The sequence below is a fragment of the Helicoverpa zea genome, chromosome 8 (genome assembly GCF_022581195.2).
Source record: "Helicoverpa zea isolate HzStark_Cry1AcR chromosome 8, ilHelZeax1.1, whole genome shotgun sequence".
Classification (NCBI taxonomy): Eukaryota; Metazoa; Arthropoda; class Insecta; order Lepidoptera; family Noctuidae; genus Helicoverpa; species Helicoverpa zea.
This window is the reverse complement of record NC_061459.1, coordinates 11,130,022-11,145,830: the sequence shown is the minus strand read 5'-3', so window position 1 is coordinate 11,145,830 and position 15,809 is coordinate 11,130,022. Positions and strand designations below refer to the sequence as shown.

The 15,809-nt window shown below is 40.4% G+C and overlaps 1 protein-coding gene across 5 annotated transcripts in view; it reads right to left on the bottom strand.

Annotated features, from left to right (window-relative positions):
- The window catches only part of LOC124632192 (teneurin-m), a 202,197-nt gene that overhangs the window by 7,457 nt on the left and 178,931 nt on the right, over positions 1-15,809 (bottom strand). The window contains exons 5-16 of one of the 5 annotated variants that reach the window (XM_047166898.1): positions 8,056-8,223; positions 7,418-7,717; positions 5,276-7,150; positions 4,674-4,951; positions 4,366-4,597; positions 3,883-4,287; positions 3,459-3,794; positions 3,160-3,367; positions 1,895-2,111; positions 1,161-1,337; positions 662-1,070; positions 50-302 (exon numbers count right to left, since the gene is read on the bottom strand). In XM_047166898.1, the coding sequence (XP_047022854.1) occupies positions 50-302; positions 662-1,070; positions 1,161-1,337; positions 1,895-2,111; positions 3,160-3,367; positions 3,459-3,794; positions 3,883-4,287; positions 4,366-4,597; positions 4,674-4,951; positions 5,276-7,150; positions 7,418-7,717; positions 8,056-8,223 (4,858 nt within the window). The remainder of the gene's footprint in view (positions 1-49; positions 303-661; positions 1,071-1,160; positions 1,338-1,894; positions 2,112-3,159; positions 3,368-3,458; positions 3,795-3,882; positions 4,288-4,365; positions 4,598-4,673; positions 4,952-5,275; positions 7,151-7,417; positions 7,718-8,055; positions 8,224-15,809) is intronic. The other 4 variants (XM_047166900.1, XM_047166901.1, XM_047166899.1 and 1 more) reach the window with 4 other exon arrangements.

The following is a 15,809-nucleotide window of genomic DNA, read 5'->3' as shown; positions in this document are numbered from 1 at the left end:
ACATTGAGCGGGAAATGTATTTGCATATTTTTTCAATAATAAAACTTACTTCAACTTGACCACTGTTCGCACAGTCCCGTCCGGACTGATCTTCCGAACAAGATTGAAGTCTCCCACAAAGATGGATCCATCAGGAGCGGCGGCCAAGGCTACTGGTGCTAAAAGCCGTTGTCTGGAAGCCACCCCGGTGCATTCGTCTCCACATTCCAGTTCACGTTGACGACCGTCACCCATTGTCGTGATGATCACACGAGGCTTGTGTTTCAGGTAGACGTTTGTTCCATCTCCCTTTTGGAGGATTCCTGAAAATTATTTAATAACATTGTAATGAGCCCATTCATTAAATATTTTGTGTCATCTATGACATAAAATAGGCATCTCATTTATTTGAAGATACAACTTAGTAAATCATCTTCATATTATTATAAACACTGCGCATTGCGTGTCATTCAACGTGATCGAGCGCTGTCACTGAAGAGGTCAAATATACTGAACCACTTAACAGATTACATGGCTTTGTACTTATGGCTGCAAAACGGTTAGATATACTTAAGCTCCAAACGAGACGCTTTAAACCCCAAGCTGTGGTAAAGGGTTCTAAAATAACACTTGGGTAAGTTATCCAAACGTTTCACGCATGTAACTTAAAAAGAGAATTTACCTTCATGGAAGTTGTATCTGTGATGGATATCCAAGTTCCAGCCTCCAACGTCAGATATACTCATATCTTGTCCACTCAGTTTAGTAGTTTGCACATTCCAGATGACATCCTTACAATCTGTGTACTGATATCCAACTTTGACTAAAGCTGTGGTGACTCCGTATACTCGCTGTTTGTAAACATTGAGGCGATTCCATGGATACGTGAATTTGATGACTGGATCAGCTTCGAATGTCTTCTTGAACAGTATGCCTTCAATTGTTATCCTAAGATGGATGAGTGCTAACGTCGATGGAATTTTCTCAGGGGTAAGCTGCAGTTGTATGGTTGAAAGATAACCAGCTGCTCTAGAACTGTGATATACTAGGTGCAGCCCTGTTCCAGGGATTTCGAGGCTTTCTTGGATCACCTGGAAATTGCATAATTTTATTAGCAAAATGTTCATATCAGTAATAGGAAATTTTGGACTCGAGCTCAAACTCACTGTTTGAATTCATACCTGAGATTCGGCTAATATAGCACTTTTGTCAGGACAAGCTCCTTGGAATCCATGCTTCCATGTAGCCAGTACTACAGGCTTCATAGTATCGTAATCATGAGCAAGACATGCTTGCGGAGGGCCCATGTTAATCTTTTCATCCATAGTCGTCATTAAGACAGTGTCAATAATCACAACCTGAAAACAAATGAATAAAGATGGTTTAAGCACATGACAGGTGAGAAAAAAACATTTTCTGATGATTTTGTTTAAATAAATGGAGTTGATGGCATTCGTTAAGAGAAAAGAAAACGAAAGCATAAACCGTGAATCATAGTTAATTGTTAAATAATGCATCCATTTATGAATGTCTGAACATAGGTATAACGAGTAATATATTGGAATTGAACCGCTGCAAGGCAAACCGTGTTTAAAATTAAGTTTTAAGAAAAATAATAGAGTTATAAAATTTTTAACGTCCTTACGGTTAATGGCTGGTTTGCATGTTCTGCCTGAGGAAAAACTAAATAACCCCGTATGGAGTTAACTTGAATGTTGTTTGAACTATTAAAGACTGTATTAAGCATGCCTAGAAGTGAGGTCAGGTTTACGAATTCGATTTCGAATTAGCAAATGCATTGCTATAAAGTAAGCTGAATTTAACTTTATTTTAGGAGTGTTTCAGACTTAAAAAAAATATTAATGGCAAAGAAGATTTTATCAAAATGCTCACACCAGCTTAGGAACATAATTACCTCGTTCCAAGGCACGTAGACAACCTTCGTAGCTCGTTTAAACGGCGCCCTTCCAAAGTTCAACGTGACAGCTCCACCTCCATTTACTAGGAGATCAAACCAGCCGTCTTCTCTGGTCAGCGTGAAACCTTCCAGCGGCGTATCGGTGGATACCCTGACGCCAACGAGACCAGTCCCAAGTAATGTGACCACACGACCTCGGACAACCGCTGAACGACTGAAAATTTGGGCGATGTATTCATTAGTATTAAGTCGACCAATATTTGAGGACTTTACCAATGCGTGTGTTTATTGGCCAATCATGGTCATTGGTCTACTCAGGAGGAATTTTCTAGTTTCTATTTGTGAAGGACATCTATGAAATATGGGGCTTGTGAATAATATTTTATAAGTGAGTAATCTACGTCATCTATTAATTAATGGTGACTAAGCTAAGGGACTAAGTAGGTTGTTTAGAATGAATTTCGTTCCGATCAAAATTGTTTCCAAGATGAAAATTTCAAATGAAGCACAAATCTAGTTTTTAAAAAATATGTCGCTATCAATATACCACCTTGTACTAGAGTTAATAAAATTCCCTTCCAATAGTTGACCATACATGAGAATAATTTTATTATAAACATTTAAATAATAAGCGAACACAAATTCACAGGACACAATAGTAGGTAGCTAACACTAAAGTAGCACAACATGCATGACATAGATACGTATAATAAGTACAATATATGTCGCCAATTAAATATATATTAATATAATGTTGGATATAATATAAACTCGCAGATAAATCTAAATTTAACAAACACTATCCTACGTTCGATTCACAAGTCTTACCTCGAGTTGAAGTGGTTCCAAAACATACTGCGCAGCGTTAGAAAAACCGAGAGAAATGACAGAATGAGTAAGTATTATATTGTGTATAATTATATTAATTTAGAAACAAGGAAGCTCGGAAACGTTAGTATCAGCGACGTTAGTATACGTGTATCACATGCAGACGTCGATCTTCTAGAGTTTGTTACTTCAATATTGTTACAAATACATACAATTTGTTCCATATAAGTGTAAGAAAAGAAAGAAAGCATTGTGGTACACTCTTATAATGTAAATAAAACATTGGGATCGACTGGGGCACAACATTGCGTATCTTATATAACAAATATTTATACGGCGTTTGTCGACTTAGGATTAGTCGACAAAGTAAATATTAGCTAGTTATTATTTAACGCTTAACCCTAACGAATAACACCGAACATTTAGGCACTCACCTTTCGTTGAAGTTTTCCTGCTTTGCGTAGTTTTGGAGACTACCTTCGTCTATGATGAATTTCATCCGTTCGAAGAAAGATGCAGTGATGGCTGGAGGTTGCTTCCTAAGGAGAATATCAGTAGGCTTCGGTGAAGAGACGCAGAGCTGACTGCCTTTGCAGATAGGGTTGAGGCAGCACTCAGGATCCTCGCAATCCACGAGGCCATCTAAACAGAATACATTAACACATAATTCATATCTTACTAATTAAATTAAATTTTACCATCAATCCTGTATTTATATGCAGTCGGCACGAACCTTTGTCATTATCCTTTGAATCATCACAGATCTGTTCTTTGAGCGTCGTACAATCCGGACCGTCCCATCCATCGAAACATTTGCAGGACCACTGGCCATCATTGGCGACCTTACACTGCCCGTGTCCGGCGCATCCCCGCGGACAACCTTCCAGTGTGCAATGCCGACCGTTCCAACCAGACACGCAGAGACAAGTGCCATTTTTACATTGACCGTGGTCACTGCAGCGGGCGTCACATAGCTTAGAGGTACAGAACTCGCCAGTCCAACCGGGATCGCATACACAAGATTCGCCGACACATCTTCCGTGTAGACCACAATCAAGATCACAGATCTCTGTAAATATGAAAGTAACAAATTAATGTACAATTCAGTGATGGACACAACACAATTTGTTATGCTTAAATTGAGGATATTTATTTACCTTTGGAACAGTCATCACCAGACCAACGAGCGTGACAAGAACAGGTTTGGGTGTCAACATCGAATGTGCCATGTCCAGAGCAGTCCGGAAGACATTGCAAAGCATCCTTATCCATTGTTGCACAGTCAATGCCTTTCCAGCCCTTCTTGCAAATACACGAGCCTTCGATGCAGAATCCATGGCCGGAACAAGTTGGATGAGGGCAGTCAATATCAGCGCAAAACTTGCCTTTGTAGCCTCTGACACAAGAGCATTTGCCATTGACACAGTGGCCGTGACCATTGCAATCAGGGACCTCACATTCGTCATGCCGTAGAGAACATTCTTTGCCTTTCCATCCAGGATTGCACTGACATTCGCCATTGATATATTCTCCTCGTTGACTGCATAGTACTGGACACACGCCTTAAAAATATTTCAATGATAGATTTTTTATACCAAGTTCATTAAGAAAATAAAGTTACTAAGTGATATGTTACTTACTTTTGCTGCAGTCATCACCTCCAAAACCGGCCTGGCACTGACAATGGCCCATCAGACATTCCCCTTTTCCAGAGCAGCCGTTAGGACAGTTGTGCGTCATTTCATCAGCGATCATTGCTATGAACGTGATCTCCTGTGGGTCGCCGTCGTCATTGTATAAAGATAAGAACCAATGGCCTTGCTCCATGTAGTGTGTTACTTCTTTCTTGATCGAGGGCTGCAAATGATATTTCTATGTTAAAGTGTATTCCTTACCCTTTTCTACATATAAAGCATTCAGGCATATTCTATGAAAGGTTAAAGCTTACATGTGAAGTTCTCGTTGTTCTCGCCTTGAAACCGCTGAGTACTTCCAAGATATGATATTGCGTATGTGTAGGTAGAGCGTTTCTTCTCGCGTACACGCCTATGGAAGCACCTCGGGGTATCATGTAGTCGAACTTCACGTAACTGGCTTGAGTTTGATAAAACTGCATATTCCAGTAACTATATGGAGGGATTTCTTTTGATAATTTTTCACCTAAAATAATTTGTTTGAACGTCGTTCCGTCTGGTGGAAATGTTTGCGCGGGAAACGTTCGTGCACCTATAAAATTTTACGACGTTAGTTTTGGTACATATGTTTCACAATATTATGACATGCGATAATGTGATGAATTTTCGTATGCACTGTTAAAGAATACTTATCTACTAAACTACTACCACTATGTACTACCCATTTCGTTATTAAAGCTCATGCAACTGCAAATATGATGCCTTATGCCAAATAATATTAAGAACCTTGCGACCAGTGATGAACATGCTTGTTAGTATGTTAGACACAGTTGTATTTGTTCACAGAACCCTAAGCGGTGATGGATTTGGTGACCGTTAGTAAGTTATCTCTGACTTTATTGAAGGTCAACCTCACCTTCCAATATAAGAATGGGTGGAGGCTGAACTTTTGGGCAAACGCATTTTGTTGGTGTTTCAGTCGTAGAAATTGTGTCAGTTTCAGTTGTTATTTCTGTCGTGGTCTCTGAGACCATGTAGCTGTCAGTTGTAGAAATATTTTCATTTTGAGTCGATATATCAGTACTCGTATCTATCGAGGTGTCAGTAGATACTGTTTCTGCCTCTGTTGAACCTGTCAATTTGCTCAAATCTTCAGTTGTAGATTCTATTAGGTCAGAATTTCCAGTACTGGAAATTTGATCAGCTACAGTGGATGAATCAAAATATGTAGACGCTGTCGTCGCTCCATTGTCAGCAGACTCGTCATAGAAATCATCAGTGGCATTGGTTATGCAAGCTGGACACGAACATTCACAGCTTCCTCCATTCTCGCTATCAGCACTTGTGGGCTTGTTGATTTTCGTTGACCCTTCTAGAGTAACAGGTCTATTAAAATGAGAAGCTTGGGTAGGTTCTGAATCCATTGGAGTAATTTTGACTGTTGGTATTTCATTCGTATCTCCAATTGTAGGAACAGTTAATGTTAGAGAATAAAGCTGCTTAAATGCTGAGCTTTCAGCATCGTCCGCAGAAATTGTCAGGTTAATCAACACATGTTTAGGATTAGTCACGTCAGGTATTTTAGTATCACCAGTATTGACAGTGGGAGTTTCGTCAGCACTTGTTTCAGTAGTAGTGCTTGAAGTAATTATTTTATTAGTAACATTTAGTGACGGCCTTGTATTTATAACATGCTCATTGTGCGTGGTGTATTTATTTACAGTGGTATGTGCGGTTGATTCTGTTGTATACTCATTTGTTTTAATATTTTCGGTTGTTATAGATTCCGTAGAGCTAGGTAAAGGTGACAGCGTTGTTACTTCAGTTGTTATTGCCGTTTCAGTAGCTGTTACTGTCTCGGTTGTAACAGCTTTGGGTGTGCTTGTCTGTAAGACGTGTTTAGTACCACTACTTTCACTCTCGTAACGGAACTTTTGTAAATCGTTATCCACATCAGTTGAGTCATTAGTATAAATATGCAGCACTTCTTTAATTTTTTCCAATTGGTCTTGAATTTTAGAAAACTGAAGTTTTTGGAAACCATACGAACGGATAAAGGTGGATGAATCACCTTGCATATCTTCAGGCTCATAAGCTATATCATTTATTTCAGTTTTTATTTGGCTTTTGTCTTTGTCATCGACTTGAAGCGAATGGTCAACGTTAGTTTCATGTTTTTTAATAAGTATTGGATTATTCTCGCTGCTAACGTAATTATTTTCTTTAGTAGTTATTTCAGCAACGGTGCTAGTCAAAGTAGTAGGTTCGACTATTGGCACTATGATTTGTTCAGTAGTTGTTGAAGCAACATTTGTTGGAGACAATGGGGTTTTGTTACTTGTACCCGTCTCGACGCTATTTGTTAGATCACCAGTATTAATCGACACATCATCATTATTGCTAGACACAAAAGCATTGTTAGAACCCTCGATGTTTTCTTCGTCCCGCTGAGTGATGGTTTCTTCTGCCACACCATGCACTAAGCTAATAGTGTTCACAGAAGGTTTGGTTATATCATGCATATTTACAGCGGTGGAAGAATCTTCAGAAGAAACAGATGGTGGTAAAGAAGAAGCATGCCGATCTACTACATCTACACTTCTACGATGACGGGAGTGATGTTCCGTTTTACCTGTGCCTATGGTTGGCAAGCTTTGATGCGGCCTCGCCATAGTTTTGTTGGCGAATTCTAGTGAAGTTGCTTTTGACGCCGGGAACACTTCTGGCGGTTCACCGACGACTACTGTACACGATTTGGGGTTTTGATAAGTCCAGTTAACAAAATATGACGCTGTGGACAATTAAATGTAATTAGAATAAGGAACATCAACTTATGTTCAAATGGGAATGTTACATTATGATAATGTTGTTGTTCAAAAGTTACACACAGTTTATAATCTCATTATGTAAGGTTCAAGAAATGAGCCTCTTAGAAGTTGTATGTTTACTGTAAATCCAAAAGTGGCAGGGGATTTGTTCGTGTTTTGTTTGATTTGGGGAAAGTATGTATGTACAATATTATTGAGTAGAAATCAGTAATCAGCGATAGCAGACTCACCTGTCATATAAGACGCGATGGCTAACAATACAACGAAGAGTATTATAAATACAATAGCGGTGCACTTCCAAGAGCACCTCGACGAGAGGCCTTTTCGAAAGTGAAACCGTGAACCGGCTGAGGGAAAGTTCGAAGATCGAAGGTTGTTCCTGACCGGGAGGACTGGAACTGGGGTACCGAATGTCGGATGTGGCCGGTCTGACCGCTCCATTCTTTCTAACGTGCTCTTCTCTGGTTTGCCAGGACTACTACATGAAGAATTCGACTTGTAGTCCATAGACGGATTCTTTTGAATATCCCCTGAAATTAGAATTCGATTAGTAACGTAATATTTTCATCTTACAACGTAAATGTCATGTTTTCTTTTAAATTCTTTAGGGAAGATTGTATTGAATTTTTGTTTGTTCAATAAAATGTTTTAAAGGTCACAAAATATGTGTATTCAGCGGAGGCGTATATTTGAGCCTCTTATATTGAATTTCTAGATATACTTATAGCTTTGAAAAAATAATAAAGGTAGCGTTATATAATATTAAAAGTGTGGGATAAGAATGATTTGGTCCAAAGTGGTGATTTTGTTGTTTATGTGGTGTGTAAGTGTACTTAGTCTAATAAAAAACATTGAAAAAGGTTCTAACATTCACCTGAAGGCACGTAGAAGTTGCCAGAAGGCGTGCGCACGAGGCACGAGGGCTCGAAGTCGCCCAGGTCCGCTGGGTTGCCGGTGATGCGACCGTTCAGCCGTGACATGGTCGGGTTGCGAGGGGGGACATCGGGCGGGAGACGAGACCCTTCCAAGAGACACCCTGCCAAAGAAAGACAATATATGAATATGGTATTCACCGACACTAAGTTTGAAAACAAAAGAGTTGACTCAAATTAGGGTTTAATTGAAAGCAAATTATCGATATTCAATGCTTTATATTCGATGTTCTTTCTTCGTTCTTAATAAAAATTATTATCATACTTCGTATATATGACTCAAGTTTAACAAAGTCAATGCAATCAAACATTGCTTACGCCGAAAGTCGTTGAAAACTTTCCTACACAAAAATAAGGCTCCAACAATAACAAGAATCGGAACAAACGGAAGAAAAAATTCAAGCACTTGCAGGTTTATTGCTGTTAAATAAAACAACCCTTTTAAAAGTTACGATAAATAAAGCCCAGGCTCTATCTTGGACGCCTGTGGGAGTTTTGCTTCGTCAATAAAAATAACAGATACCGTGGTAGTTTCATAAGACAAAGCAAAAAGGTTACGAGTTCAAAATCCTCTGAAAAATAGTAGAAAATCGGAAAAATGTAGTAAGCAAAACTTGGCCTTCATTATTACCTATAATCTGTTATCAAATGCCATTTTGTAAAGTTAAAGGCTTTTACAAAATTAATCAGCATGCTCCAGCGGTCGTGGTGGAGGCATTAGCACCGGGAAAAATTTAATTAATTCCATCCACGAAAATTTACAAGTTGAAATTCAATTAGGGGCGAATATTGCTCACCGTAATGGCTCGTAAACAAATAACCGTGGATAGGCTCATGCAAATGGATCAAAGATCGCGTGTTTCGGCGGTTCTTTATAAGGAAAATATATTAGATCGGGAGCTATTGGTCTAACCGCGGGGCGCGGCGGACTCTCCCATCGCTAATATAAGCTAATGGAAAATCGAAGTATTATCTGTGCCCCGCGCCCCCGACGCCTCTTATCGGCCCGCCATAACATCCAACTTTTGATCCTCTACGAATTTTAAGGATTCCTTCGAGCGTTAATTAATTTATTGTACCACCCGATGTAGCCGCAAGAAAACTCAATTAATTTTAAAAGGGTTTTTGTGTTGTTTTTTTCGCGATCGATCTCCCCCACCCTCTCGATCACTACCAAAATGAAAATGGTGAAGTTCCCGACAATATCGTCAGCCGCCTTTTGTGGTCTCGCCCTTTGATACGATTCTTTTCTTAGCAATTAGAGATTAATGAGTTTCATTGAACTTTCATAAAGCGCACTATTAATTGCAGTACCTATTGGGAATAGTGGCTATTTATAGCACGTAACAAATGATTTGTGGCTATTTATAATTTTTAAGGTAAAGAATTATCGAATAGAAGAAGCTCTTCTTTTTTAATTTGAATTTAAAACACTTAAATATTAAAGCTTCTCTAATTTGAAGTATCAGTAATAAAACCAAGCAATCTTATGTAATATAATCACAGGGTTTTCCACAATGCATCTTGGAAGACTTTACAAGTAATACTAATCGTCCTCTAAATGCGGTAATCTGTTATGAGGGCCAATGTTTAAGGACAAATGCGCCAAGTCGAGCGCACCGAACGGTCGATCCATCCCATCTCGCCACCACAGCCAATGAAAAAACTAAATCACCAAATCCCTTACCTAATTTAGGAGGACAAGCATAGTCATTAATACACACGTCAGTCGTCGTGCTACTACAAAATGTGGCCCATTTATATCCCGTCTCGGGGCCTGGGAATTATGGTAATCGGACGAGTCGTGTCCTTTGTCTGTAATGGTTGGTAATTACCGAGGCACCTCCGGGGGCACTTCGTCTACTGGAGGGGCCCACCGGGTCGGAGAATTCGACACTCGTTACGCGAATCGTCTCAACTTTAAAAAGGGAACGCGATTTTGAATGCCGTCATGGGATTTGTCGTTGCGCACCCGGAACAAACTCACTTTTTTTCTCTTTTTACTTTTGCCAAAATTGCCTACCACATACAACGTCCTGATTGGTCCTTTTTGAGTTTGTTTACGTAAGGAATTCGGTATTTTTTACAACCATGCCAGACTTTTCGGCGCTCGCTTTTACTATCCCATATTATTTATTGAGACTACACTATGCATAAAACTGAATAACAATCAGATAGAGGCCACTATCCATATTCCGGTTCGTTTATTTTTATATTTTTCGAGCCATCTGGCATCCGATCTCCTATTTTCCGTTTAGGATCCGTATTTTCTTCCGAAGAAATCCAAAGCTCGCTTACTTATTGGAAGATAAAGGGGGTGTGTTTCGGCTCATTTGCGGCCGAGCTCGGCCCGAACAAACGTGATTTCTTATTGGAAACGGAAAAGAAATAGACCGACTCGTAATAGAGTAACTGCGGTTTACCCGCCAGTAAGCTTCGCCGGAGAGGTTAATTCCCCGTCCATTATGCCTGCTAAGATTAACATTCAGGATTTTTACTATTTGTTTAAGCTCATCGATCGAAGTTTACTTAACTTTTACGTATGACACGTGAAAGTAATAATTTAGGCGCACATGTTGGCAGCATGGCACCAACTGTCTAGTACATATCTCTCGCCAGGTAGTTTCATAACCTGCGACGTTGATGTATGGGACGTAAAGCAATTCACGTGTAAGACGCACACCGATAGAAACGAGATACATTTGGGCAATCTCTGAAGGCAAGAGACGCGGCGGCAACACGTGCTCACAATCTTAAACTCGTTACACGAACATTCCCGAAGCAATTTAGAATTTACCCCTTAATCTTGATCCTAACTGGAATTGAGAACAAACATACACGAGAATCCTTATTTACGCAGATTAATATCGAAGACATATGTAGGTATGTGGATACCGGCATATAATAGTTGTGTGGTAAAAACACTTAAGCCATACGTTCTCGATGACGTCGAATTCCCCAATTTCGATTTTAAATTTAGCACCAAAGTTGGACCCGTGCAATATTTATATGAGAGATCGGCGCTGCGATTTATAGTTGGGAAACAATCGGGAACTTGGTCCGGCGTCGTCGTGACTTCGTTTTAATTAGTACCCATTCATCGTTGAACAATCGAGTGCTCGAACAAATCCATTATCGGGAACTTTTCGATAGTCGAAAGAGGTGTATTCAAAGTTTTGCGATTGCAAAGGGATCGAGCACGAGGGCTTTTGTGGATCTTACATTCTGATGCTCGGGAACTGTCTTCCGAGAGATACCGTCCATTATGCAATATATAAAATAAAAGTACTCGAGGTATTCAATAGATTCGCTTTGAAAGCGTATTTTTTATTATTACGGCTTTGAAGAATTGGGCTTTCTTATAATTTCCTTTACGTTTTCGATATCGGAAGGTTTAGCAAGCATTATCGAAAAATTCGGAGCATTAACGAAATTCAGCAGTTTGGGAAAGGAAGGCCGCCGCTATCTCCCTGCTACAAGTGGAATGGGCTTGCGTAATGACATTACGCGTACATTTTAATCGATGGCTCACGGTTGGCCGGAGCCCAATGCTGTATACATAAGCTTATCTCTACGGTACATAGACGGTTCATTCTATTAAAGTTGATTGATTAACTTCCCGCATTGGTTCGAATTTGTAAAACAGTTGTACAAATAACGATTTATGTATATTAGACACGTACTGTTTGATTAAATCCTGATGGCGCGTTTCCATGTGCGTGCTGGTACGGGCGGCGACGAATGTAAATGTATAGCGCGGGCAATGTATCATGTCAAGACGCGGCGGCCGGCTGCCATGCTGATAAGATTACCAGACAAAGGAAGTCCACCCATATCACTACTACCACGACCGCTAAATGCGAACCTTCATTTACTACCCCTTCTGCTAACCTAACTAATCTCAATTTTAACACAAAAGCTTTAGAGTCGACATTGTCTCGTACGGTCTTTATTAGTGTCCCGACGTCAACGTCTGCTTCGTTAAAGGACACTCAGCTTTATTTATGTTGACATACTGGCAATGTTGCCTTATTTGTTGTTGACTATTCCTATTGTCTGAAATAGGATTTGGACCGTACAGTTCCATGAATAGAGTCGAGATTGGAAGTTTCGTTTTAGAATATAGTTGGCGGCGGTTAGGGAATTTGACTTCTTTGCAGTAGAGTTTAGGGTTGGTTTTTTTAGTCACGTTGTACAGAGAGGTTAGCCGGGTGGTTTCCGGACGACGATAAGGAGACGATGTTGCTAAGTCGGTCCGTCACGCGACCTGTCCACTAATTTATGTTGCGCTGATTTTGTGATATAACAACCCAGTAGACGGAACCCTTCTCGGAGTTCTAGATGGGGCTGAAGTAAGGCTTTTTATGGGCAGTTATGTTAATGTATTGTCTAGCAAACATCCGCAGAACTACTTAACTAAAGTTACTTTCAGACATTAATTTACATTTATGTCATTAGAATTCGACGTCTTTACACTAGTTCTTGATAAAGAAAACTTATTTAGGTACAGAATTACGTAAATAGTGTTAGAAGCAGTGTATTTCTAAGGTTGATTCAGTGAGGAGTAGTAATTTGGTCTTTTAATTTGTACCCGAGTCCTATACAGAGGTCTGTAGTTGGAGTACCTTCGGATGTTAGATTACAGACTTGATAATAAACGGAAAGTGCAACGTTAGAGCTCGTTAGAAGGCTCGCTCGGGAGCCTTCATTAGTGTTTACAAGTAAATGGAGAAAAAATAAAGCGTCCGAGAGCGGGCCCGGCCGCTCCGGTTACACGGCACACCACCCGGCTGAATATTTTCACGATTCAACATCTACTAACTAATGCTTGAAACAATATGCAGCGCCATCATTAATCTCACTATCTCATTGTACATATTTCTTTGTCTAAATCCATTAAATTAATTACAGCCATTTGGGGAGCTGACTCCGTATTTATTAGGCTCGTTATCATTCATTGAATCTTTCGATAGACGAGTACTCGGTAAATTGGAAGAAATGCCGAGACGCCATGATAGATGTTCTACTTACACGTAAATGGGGGGCCAAATTAGCTGTCTACCGAAGAATGCAGTTACGTCCGTGACTGATACCCGTCGATGGATTTCGGGCGCGAGATCCCGAGTGCGACTTAGATTCATAGGTGTCATCGCGTCCGTTTAGAAGGGTGTTGAAATTGGGAAATTCCTTACGATATTACACGAGGTGCGAAGAGTCGACAGAACAGAATGAGTGCGTTGCTTGTGGATAAACGCGCATTGTTGACATACCTCATGGTCGTTATAGACGAGCATGGCGGAGGTGGCCGAAGGCACGTCTTTTGTCTTGGAGTCCTTCGGCCGAGTCCGCGAGCCAGGAATGTTTATTAGTCGCGCACAATAGGATCGACGGCGGCTGCGGACATTTGATTCTAGTTGAGCCCGTCAGATGTCCGATAACCGGCGGTGGCTCGACTTCATTAACCTTTACCCGTCCGCGAAGGCATTAATTACGCTTAATAGAAACAAACAAAACGAAACTCCGACAGATAAATGGGCCGAGATAGTTATTTAATTGTCTTATCTGAGGAGCGGGCGTCGAGACGTCTCCGGCGGCGTGGGGTGTTGGAATAATGCAGATTCATTTGCCGTTTACGTCTTAACTTTTGTCAAAAGTTTCCATTTCTACCGATCCCCCTTTCCGCTAATGAACGATTCACAAACGAGATTGGGTGTTGTGAATTAATGTTTTGTGTAATTGCTTGTGTACGATTGTGTAATTTGATGCGCGTAATCAATGGCTGAAGATAACAACCGCGCTGCCGTTACCGGGGAATTATATTCGTGTAATGTAGAACAATTTCACGTCATAAACGTGAATTATGACTGCTTGAAATGTTTTAATAGAGATCTCAAAAGAGGATGCTACGTCTTGCCACGTATTGAAATTAAACAGATTTTTCTTAACTTTCGCAAAACTCCATAAAGATATTTGTCAACTTTAATCCACAGTCCCCTTGTCTAAAGGGGAGCCACGCATATGTTATGGGAATGTATTCAGTCGCGTCACACTGTCACATGTCCAGTACGGAAGCGGTCATATTTTTCGTCGCCACTTTTTTCAGGAACGGAAGCGCGAGCATCGCCGACGGCGATACCCTGATAGAGATTGATGATCGCACCTACCCCCGCCCCGCCCGCCGCACACCCTCGCGGGTCATTGAGCTTACCCGATTACACCAGGCCAGAGGGGATTCGCATATATCCAAATTACCCTAGTGATGGACGTTTCTTACCCAGATAACTATCCTCCAATAATCCCCTTGGTACCGTATCAACGTATCGATATCTACTCGTATGTTCTCATCTGTGTCTAGTTAGTGATGCACTGTCGAATTTTATGTGCAAAATAATGCTATATTATATAACACTAAAATTCGAAAGCTTTCAGTTTTATCAACGTTCCATTGTACTTTAAAAACATTATATACGAGGCTGCAACAGTTTAATGTTAAAATTGTCATCCATAAAAGTCGGTTTTGAGAAAGGAGTTTTTACCGGTTTTAGTAAAATGGGGGTCTCGGTGACACGGAGTTACAATTCGTAATTTAATCCGCCGTCACCGTTGGCTAATTATTGGTCCTCCGTTCATAAAAATATTAAAATAAATGACAGCAGCATCGCTCGATGCGCATTTGTCAACGCGCGTTGCAGCAGCCGCCATCTTGAATCTTGAGTGGCATTCGACACCGGCTGAGTGGATATCCACGCGCCTGTGCCGCAGACAAGTGTCATTATTACACTGCGTATAAAAAATGCGTTTTCTTTGCGTAATTGGTTATGAACCCTTCACCTAAAAGCTCTATACGGCTTACACCATGTGATGCAACAACCGATATAATATATTGCCGCGACTAGCGGAGGGCTCTCAATTGCGGCAAAATCATATCGCGTATGAAATAAATCAGCTGTTCCGGGGTGCCTCGGGACGGATCGCGTTACACCCTCGATTTGTGAGGTTATTTGCATTTCGATATAAAATGGCGGCCGCGGTGGGATTTGACGTGACGTTGACAGGTGCGTTCGCTGTCACACTGCGGTCTCATTTTTAAGCGGATCACTGTGTTCAATGCTTGATTAATTACTGCCGATATGGGTATAGTATGGTTTAATGCTAATAATACTCTGAATTAATATAAACTTGTGGCGGCAACAGCAAATCAAGTTGTTAAAAAAGTCAATATATGTATCCACTTATCATTTAAACTACTGAACAGTATATCTAAAAAACAACAAAAATCGAGATAAACCGAGACCTTGGAGCAACTTTTCAAAGCGGATTACTTTAGGCTTCATGCTTTTAAAAGTATAAAATAACCTAATTCCACATAAGCGCTACTCGCGAGAATCGCGCAAACACAAACGCCGGGTGACCCATTCTATATGTACAGAGGTCAAGCATACTCACAGCCCTTTGTACCCAAATAGATATAGTACTGTGTGCATTAGCGAGGGTCGCTTTTCTTAACGTTTTTTCTCGACAAAGACGAGGCAGTACCCTTCAGCCTCTTCCGGTAGGGTTCGCAGAGAACCGCGATTAAATACATGTCATTTTGATTTATGCGCACAATTATTACACATCACACAATGATTGTGTTTTTGGCCAGAGTTAGAACGAAAGATTTGTATTATGTAATTAATTTAATTAAACG